The 10,106-nt window shown below is 29.1% G+C and overlaps 1 protein-coding gene across 2 annotated transcripts; it reads left to right on the top strand.

Moving 5' to 3' along the window:
- Nucleotides 1-847: 847 nt before the first annotated feature.
- On the top strand, nt 848-9,034 carry LOC132717710 (equilibrative nucleobase transporter 1-like; the record flags this gene model as incomplete). Of its 2 annotated transcripts, none has more annotated exon segments than XM_060701260.1 (7): nt 848-1,017; nt 1,834-2,038; nt 2,635-2,793; nt 3,797-3,892; nt 4,661-4,850; nt 5,552-5,678; nt 7,277-9,034. In XM_060701260.1, coding segments are annotated over 7 exon segments (1,193 nt in total), but the record flags the coding sequence as incomplete, so codon positions are not given.
- Between the last annotated feature and the right edge of the window lie 1,072 nt (nt 9,035-10,106).

Here is a 10,106-nt window from a genome sequence, read left to right on the forward strand (position 1 = left end):
GAAGATTAAAGTTACAAATAGACCTAACAAAAAAAATTAGAGAATGATAACATTAAAGGGTGAGTTACTTATTGATTTGTAACATTTATTGCTATGATTAAGCTGTAATTGGAGATTTAATTAATCTGCACACCAAGTTTATATAATGCGTTGTGGGCGACATAAATATCAGTTGTTATTACGATCCTGTTTATCACCATTTTTAGCTCATTCTGCCACCTTATTGTCAATATGATATCCAACTGATCTATTGTTTACTTAAAGAATTATAATTTACTTGGTCGTTGATACTGCTTGACTGTGTGATAATAATAATAAATAAATAATAATAATAATAATAATAATAATAAATATATTTTTTCTTCCAGGTGTTGCACAGCCTTTGGTTCATTAACGATGCTGTTTTCAAGCAATAGTAAGTTTCTTACTAATGAATTATATATCACAATTGCATTTTTACAGTTTGTTAAATAATAATCTTATGAAAAATACATTATAATAATGCTAAGAATTAAAACTAATAATCGTAATGCCTTTCTTATGCGCAGGAAAGGCATTTCGCTATCCTATCACTGACAATATTTGAATTATATTTCTAGAATATTGTATTTCCAAAATGCAATTTATCTCAAGATTTTAAGATTGTTTTAAGATGCGAACAACGTTAATATTATACCGTGCATGACAGTGTCGTTACCGAGTAGCCGCTGAAATTGATATGTTTACAAGAGCATGGCCAAAGTACATGACAGTTGTCGTTCCCGAGTATCTGTACTAAGTACTTTTTCTTTATTACAAAACAGTCATTGTCGATCTTTTTTGTACATCTTAACAACATCTATTGTAGCATATCCATGGCTGATTTTACCAGCTTTATTGATGCTTGGTGTGGCGGGAATGCTGATTTTATTAACGGACCTGCAGGTAGCCAATTTGTTTGGATCACGACGTTATACCGTGATGTCCGTATTCGTTGGAGCTTATTTCTCGGGAGGCATTGTTATATTCTTCATGAAGGTATTCTAATATAATCCAGATTATTATATATTTACACCTTATGAAATTTAAGCCACTAAAGATTTAGCTTTGGCACCATGTGATTTCACGAGGTTAGTAATTAGTACATTCAATTTAGCCTCGTTTCCATTTTATGTCTTAGAAATCCATATCAATTCACTGTTATAATTTTTGAACGTATTCAGAGTTCAAACTATTTATAACAAAGATTGTAACAAAGTGTACTTGAAGTAAAAGAGTTCAGTCAAATTGTCAAAAGGATTAAAGAGAAATTTATATGTTAATATATTTGTGAGAATAATACTGATTCCACTGTAAACTGCTGCAAAACCTATAACTGACTCGGCTAGCACCTGGTTATATATTGGTATGGCAGCTATGTACAGGTCCAATACAGTTTTGTTCTATATTCAGCAGTATAAAATAACATGATATAAAAGATAATACATATCCTTTCAAAAAGATGTTGTTGTATATACACCACTTTTGTTCTTTTTTATTTGTGTTTAGTTTGTTTTTGACTTCTCATATAAATAAACAGTGAATAAACATTAAGGTTATAAGTACACTATCCAAGCTTACACATTGAATCTGAAATATATGTGAGCCTTGCGTTGTGTCTTTGTTTTAATTTTTGACAGAGAAAAACAATTAATTTAAAAAGGAAGATATTTAAAGTTATGAAAACAAATTTTGAAAGGTAACAGGTTCAGACTCCGCTTGATAGTATCCGTTCATAAAGCACACTGTTTCTTTTATTATTCTGTAAAGAAAAAATTTAGTCGTTATTTGATCTTTTAACCTCTTTAACACCAGTTGACGAAGGCCACAGGAGTAAGTCTTCAGACATCTTTCATGTTTACAACGATTGGTATTGTACCCGTCCTGATATCAACAATTGCCATGTTACCAAGGTCAAGGATTCCGTGGCCGTTACCGGCTGAATACGGTAAGAACAGACGCGTCAATCACGCAGAAGATAAACACGCAAAGACTAAAGCTTGGCAAAGGCGAACATCAGGTAAAAGTCATAACTACCCTGTGTGTTGCCAATCAGTAGGTTATAATGAACGAAACACAGGACCATTTGCAAGAGCTTGTGTTTAGCACATAAATCGTTTCGAAAGATACATTTATACATTTCCCTTTAAAAAGACTAAACATGTTAGATGTTGTAAAACAGAACATAAGATTTAAATTGTTAAAAGAACTAAATTATAATATGTCTGCTTTGTTGCTATGTTATACATGTACATGAAATATTTTGGTACTTCAATGTAATAATGTTATGGTTTTATGATTTATGTTAATTTTCTTACTGATCCTATAGTCATTTTAGTTTTGTATAACTGTAAACTTCTACCAAGCCGAATGTTAACAAATATTTAAGTATCGATAAACCTGGACTTGAAATAGCATGTTTATGAAATATTAGACTAAATTTATTGTAATTTTTTCAATATATGGTCATTCTACAGTTGATCCAAATATAGATCTTGAATAGTTTGATTTCTTAGTAAACATGGGGTTTGGTGTTAAGATTTGTTTCCAAAAGCACTCTTAGTTATAAATATACACACAATTTAAACAACGAAATTCACATTTATCTCGTTACAGTTGGCACCAAGAAAAAGCACGATTTGTCTGAGTTTTGGGGGATAATTAAAACAAAATTATACATTTTCTGTATAATTTGGTACTCGCTGCTTACTCTTAAAATATGGATGTATGACATGACCGTCTATAGACAACTTTCACATATCGGTGTTATAGATAGTAAGTATCATTAAGAGATTTTTGACACCTTTTCAAAATTATCATCAGAATCTCTTTGTTATTTTAAAGACAGTATCTTTTGTTTAGTTGTCTTTAAAACGAAGAAAGAGTAAAGATATTTACGATTTATTTGTTTAAAAAAAGGAACATATGTTATATTACCAATAATCTTATCATTTTTGTGTTTTTCGTAACAGCGACAAAACGAAACCTTAAATACTGAATGATCTTAATATAAACATGTACAAAGATGTGTGTAATAGTCAACATGCTTATTAAAAAATTTGTATCATACTCAGGTTGAAATAATTGTTTGTCATCTCACAAATATGTATCTAAAATAACTACAGAATTGTGTTTCATCATTTTATTATAAAATGGGCATATAACTATATAAACCGGTAAAAAATAAGTAAAATATTTGTTTGTATAATGAAGTCTATACACATATTTACATAAATATCTTAAGTTAAAAATATGATGATTGTTATATTCTTTCCATGTACGAAAAAAGTACTACGACTTATGGAAAAGTCAGCCAGCATCTTATCAAGAAACATATTTATTGTGATATAATTCATGTGCGCAAACTATTTTTATTTAAGCAGTAATGAGACAATTTTCATGTTCATACATTCGACTATATCATTACAATGCTTTTTCGTGACCTTCTCAGTCAGTGACTATGTCACAGTTGAGTACACGCCTACATTCATAAGTATGAGTACATCCTCCGGCATCTGTATCAAGGAATCGACCTTTGGATCAGTGTCTAGAGCGTTGTTATTTTCGCTAGAAAGCGGGAGGCTGCGAGTTCGAATCTATGTCATATCAGGATATTTTCTAATGCCGTTGCATCTTACTGTTACAAACTAAAATGTTCATGTTTAATAGGCTTAACATATTTCTACCGGTAATATTCAGTTCTCTTCCAAGTTACAACATACTAGATATCAATTTCTGTTTTTTGAATTATCTTAACTGATGTGTTTTTTCCTTACAGCTGATAAATATGTATCGCTTTATGCCTTGATACTTCTGCTTAGTTTACCAATATCTCCTTTGTTTGGTATAGTAATGGACTGGAACAAGAAACAAGGTAATTGTATATCTTATCCCTTATCATGCAACATACATTCACTAGGCATGTCCATGCTTCTGTCTGGACAAAAACATTTCATCATTTTATTGTTAATAATATATAAAATTGTGTAATTATTATGAATGACTGAATGGTAAAGTAGCAGACTACATGTTTACCACTTTAAGAAGAGCGTCATCAACAAACACGTATATGGATAAATTGTTCATAAAATGTTTTTTTGACGTATAATTTTTGTAGTTTAATATGTTGCAAATTTGAAAATGTTTTAAGAATAATCAGCCGAACACTCATTGGACTATTTTTAACATTTTAAGCTTGATTCTGATGTAAAGTTTTTTTTACAAAAACAAATGATGATTTGTTCGGCAAAAATTGTATTTCATACCAAACTTTGAGCAAAAATTTATCTTTTTAAGTCTAGTTTGATAGATTTTGGATGACGACAAAGAATATTTAGCCAAAGGAATATTGTTAAAAACAGAGTTAATGGATCTATAATTTTAGTGTTTTTTTTTTCATATTGATATATACTTTCTGGCAAAGGATATTTCATTCAAATACCGTCATATAACTAGATAGTAACAAAAAGGTTGTATAGTTTTGTTGTTTTCTCGTAAACGTCGTTTCTACGTCTTTACTGGCATATAAACAAGCGACCTACCTTGAGCATTTTTTTTTTATTGTTTGTAATAAATTTCATAATATCGTGATATTATCATTTCATATCATGGGGTATCGGAAATTGTTGTTTTTTTATTTCAGTAACAGCACATTACCATATCCTTCAGATGAAAAACATATTCTATGCAGTCAGTATTCATTTCTGTATTGCTTTGCTAAGCAGTGTGACGTCATTATTTTCAAATATCCATGTTCAAGTGCTTTCATTCATCTTTGTTGCCATGGAAAAAGTTGCTCTTCACGCAACATTGTATGCCTTTTTAACTCATGTGTAAGTTTATTCACTTTTACCAAATGTTTTTTATTTCTTTTAAAACATTCTTTAATAATATTTTAGAGCAGTGTATTATAGAACACTTATTAACCGATAATCTTTCTATTTTAATAATATGAAAGAAAGGGTTATACATACCTTTAATAAAACTGTTTCTTTTATTCAAAATATTATTTAAAGTGAATTTTATAACACATATATAGAGTAGCTTGTTATTAAACAAAAATATTATATGACAGTTAATCAATTAATTACTAAACAATATTATTTATCGCAAAGGAACATTCTTATCATTACGTAAAACATGATTTTACTAATACATTGATATATTGTCCATTCAATTTAAAACATTCCTTTATGATTGCTCAAATTATGGTTGCTAATTTATATCACCTTTCATGGCATCTTTAACATGATCATTTTATTTTTTTAGAATTTGAAACTGTTCTTTGTATAATGTTACTAGACTAAGTGTTGATACATGTTATAAAATCCTTAGTTTAAACAAAATTCATTTTAATTTGTATAACATAAATATATAAAGTAAGCTCATACAAATTCACTGATAGATTTCGTGGACCGGAAATCAAGTCAAGTAAAATTTATGTAAATTCATTTACACAAGATTGAGTACACATATTAAAAATTACCCTTATATTGCCATGGCTGATAATAAACTTGCATCTTGTATGTTTCAGACATTTTCCAAGCGAGCATTTCGGTAAACTAGTTGGAATAGTGATAGGCTGTTCCGGTATTACCCTTATCCTCCAATTTCCATTAAAACTGTTATTTCATCAAGGATCGTCGGACAACACATTTTACGTAAGAAATTATCTTCATTTATCTGCATAGCATAGATTTAAGTTGTAAAACATGTACACCATAAAACTTCTGGCAAACATCTGAAAAATTGTATTAAGCAAAATTAATGATCTGCAGTATTTTTAGAAAAAAAAAGAAATCAAAAATGCGTGTAATTTTCTTTAACATATTAGTAATAAAACTTTGAATTTTCCTAGCTTGTCGTCCAGTTGTGCCTTTATCACTCAGAATTACATACAGTGTAACTTCCGAATTCCGGAACTTCTGAAATCCGGAAACTTCTAAAAACCGAACAATTTTTTCGGTCCCGATTTTTTCCCTTCTATTTTCTATTAAAATAATACTTCTGAATTCCGGAACTTCTAAATTCTGAATTCCGGACGATATTTTCGTAAAATTAGAGTCAAATCAATGCAATTTTACCTCCAAAAACCGGAAATATTCAAAGGTGTGAAATACATTGTAAACCCTGCAGGAAGATTTAATCTCCCTATCGATTGTTTACTAATTAGCGGTGATCGTGTAAATTGACACGCGTTAAAATCACAAACTGTGAAATGGTATGTTTGAAGTGATGCGGTTAATCAAAGTAGTTTACGGCGGTCAGTTAATTTGAAGTGTTTATTAGCGGATTAAATGACAATTAATTGGACAATGTATGCATCAAAAGTCTTTAGGGATTTTATTGCATTTGATGTAATAATTAATTAACTAGCATCGGACGATATGAAGTTTATGCAATTAACAACATTTCTACAAACTGATAGAAATTCAAAAGCATTTGCAAGTAAGATAAAAAATGTATTCTTTTCATTCACATCTTTATCTTGATTAAAAGACTATTATATATGATATTACAGTAAAGGCCACTTCTTCCTTGACATTTAGTGATATTAAGTGGCTTAGTCTTGTCCGCATTATCATAAACCTCTGAATTCCGGAAACCTCTGAAATCCGAACTTTTTGACAAGTCCCGTGGGTGTTCGGTTTTCAGAAGTTACACTGTACTTACTTTTTTTTCGCATTCGTTTACGTATTATTAATAAAATAATATAAAACTGTATATAAAACTAATATAACTATAATACGTTTTTGCTTTTCATTTGTTTTTCCTCAAATAACTGGGTCTACGATAAACACGTTTTTTATGTGGGTTTTTTTCTGATATCAGTCAAATTCTATCCTTACTTAATGTAAAAGATTACTTAATGTAATAGATAATTTAAAATTTCTTATCAACTTTATCAACGATTCCCATGAAGAAAGCATCCTGTAAAATTGATGTGCACCATTTTTAAGAAGTATTATATTAACCGCAATATTGTGATGTAAAACAGTTGATAAGTAAATTTTGTACGTTTTATTTATTGTGTAAACAAGACTTAGTCTATATTGTACAAAAAGATCTGTAATTGTAACTGCAAACATCTATGCCCTTACCGTCCGTGTTCAGTTCTTCTGAACATACTAGTTTGTTATTGTATAGAACATCTGTTATGGAATCATTCACATTAATGTATTTTCTAATAACACATCTTTCTGTGTGATTAAAAATAACTTCAGTCTCATTCTTTATTGTTACTTTTGTTCTCAAACAGGTCCACATTGTTCTACTAGTTTTTGTCGTGGTGTCAGGATGTCATCCCCTGTCCCTCTGGTACCACTGCAGGACAGGAGGTATAAATAACAGTGCAGAGATGACCGAACAAGAGCGTCCATTAACTATCGTTCTTATGGAAAACATAATGAAAAAGCAGGATAATAGTAATGATGAAAACAAAACAGATCATGCTGATAAACTTACTGAAGCAGAGTCGGCAAAACTTCAGATTACGGATCTCTAAGAATAATTACATGGATTATTCATTCTCCTTAGTGATGACATAAACTATGACTGTAAAGATTAGCAGAAAGAAGTGTCCAAAGTGTTTTGTTTTAGATATAAGTAATGAAATCGAAAACAAAATACAAAAACGTTTGTTTGGAAAGCTGTTTAGTGTGATGTTTTATTTAAATGGATTATTGTTGTTTCAAACAAACTCTATTGATGGGTACATTCAACATCTTAAGACAAAACAATATAAGATACACGTGTAGACCTATAAAAAGTGTTTAAAACCCGTCCACTACTACTATTTTTTGTTTTTGAAATCATAAACAGATTTTGTTTGTTTTAAAATATGTTATTATCATATTTGTTTACAAACAGACAATATCTGGATGAAATACAACAAACGTTAGTAATCATCATGTAACAAACTTTAACGAAATTTAATTTTCTTACGTTATTCATCAATTAGCGGAACGACCTAGATTGGTTTTACTAACCTTGTACACTTGCTACTCCTAAACAATTTGTAAAAAATATACAAAACATTCTGTCATTCTATTAGAAACGGGAAATACTTTAAGTGGCAACAAAAGTGAGTTTAGTTATATTTTACACAATGCGTTCCCAATTTGCACCTAGATTGTGAATAAGTTTACACTTTGAAACAGTACTTTAGATATATCTTGCTTACGATTGATTTGTAAACACATGTTATTTTACTTGTCAACAGACTTGTTGCTTTAATAGTGTCTTTTCTCCAACAAATATATAATTTTAAACATTGCATACAAAACAATGAATGTGTATGTGTGTTTTTTAAGTAATTATCGTGAATTTATTTCAATATCATGCTGCAGAATGTTCGAAATAGATTATGAACTGTCAGACCATCAATCACATCGTCCAAGTTAGAGATAATAAAGAAAAGACGTAAATGCCACTGGGATAGAAGTCTCTAGAAATAACAAACTTTTTCGAAGGACACGTTAGAAGTGATGAAATCTATCAAATGTACACAGTTATCGTGATAGCTATGGTTAATTCTTACATAAAGGATAGTCTAATGATGATATATTAAGATATAATTATCACCAAGAGAAAGTGAGAGGCTACGAATGTTGATATGAAAGCATATATAACGTCACGTAACAAAGCAAAACATATCATTAAAAGGTAGTTACAGGATTTTTTCACATTCAATTATAATATTTAAAAAGAGGACAGCCAAATTTATAGAAGTGATCTATTTCACTCGAAAACTTGATGTCTTTACAAAGAAAATATTGGTAGAATGGAAAAAACAGTTCATATCATTCGAAAAAAGACAGTTTTGTGAGTAGAACCCAATATTCAACAACTGACATTTTTAAATAGAATCTATTATAAAGTTATTGCAATGCTTAAAAGAATATTTTTACATAGGAATGTATACATATGAAAATATCCGTACATCATTCATTAGTCATAAGTTCTAGTTTACCAGATCTTTCAAAGACACATACTTGAAACTCATTTGTAAACAATAACCTTTCCATATTAATATGATCTAGAAAAGGTTTATAAATTGATGCTCTTGCTGGGTTTTTATTCATTTTTTTAAATATATCTGAATATTTTTTATACTCAGGTTTATCTTTTAATTTATATAGCATTCCAGCAATTACACTATAAGCAAAACAGTGATCATCATTGTTTTGAATATTTAATAAACTATTGAATTTTATTCCTAGATCAAAATAAGAAGATCCATTTAGACTTCTTACTCTTACAACTTTAACTTCCGTATTTTCTATTCATTAAATATTAATCCAGATTCTTTTCCCTGATGTTCTTCTTCCCATACTTTATACTTTTCAATAATAGAATTATATACTTCATTAAATTCATTTTGAGCATAAAGCTTTATAAATCCGCTATTATAATGTCTCTCTATTTTTTCATCCATTGCTATAGGCTTTGAATAAATAGTTTTATTATTAGATTAATTTAACATTAGGAAATGATGAAACTAATCTTTTAATATCTGGTTTAATATTTCTAAAAATAATTATTTATATTAATACCACTTTTATTAATAACTTCCTTAACATAGTTTTTATTGCTACCGGATTTTTTGTATCCCATTTTATTAGAAAACAATTTGAATAAGCTATAATTTTTTATCGTGATAATAATTAGGATTTCTAGTCATAAATTCTTGAAAAGCCTGTTTATATTTTTCTTTGTTTTTCTGATAATGTTTTTGTTTCATAGGTTTATTACATTGTATACATGCAGATTTAACTCCCATCGCTAAACCTTTTGCTTTATGATATTCGCTTAGTAATTTGTATTCATTACATTTTGTACAGATTTTTCCTTCTGTCATTTTTTACGAAATCAATTTTATATATTAAAAATGGAGCATCCGAAAATATATTGTTTACGTTGTAAAAAACATACCGATAATGATTCAGTCGAACAAGTAACAACAACTAATAATAGACAAATGCTAAAAGCTAAATGTTCTGAATGCGGATCTAAAAAAAGTAGATTTATAGCTGGTTTAACAAATAAATTAGCAGATGAATTACATCATAGAGTTATAAAAAAATTTA

The sequence above is a fragment of the Ruditapes philippinarum genome, unplaced genomic scaffold, assembly GCF_026571515.1.
Source record: "Ruditapes philippinarum isolate M1 unplaced genomic scaffold, ASM2657151v2 ctg2516_1_1_1_1, whole genome shotgun sequence".
Lineage (NCBI taxonomy): Eukaryota > Metazoa > Mollusca > Bivalvia > Venerida > Veneridae > Ruditapes > Ruditapes philippinarum.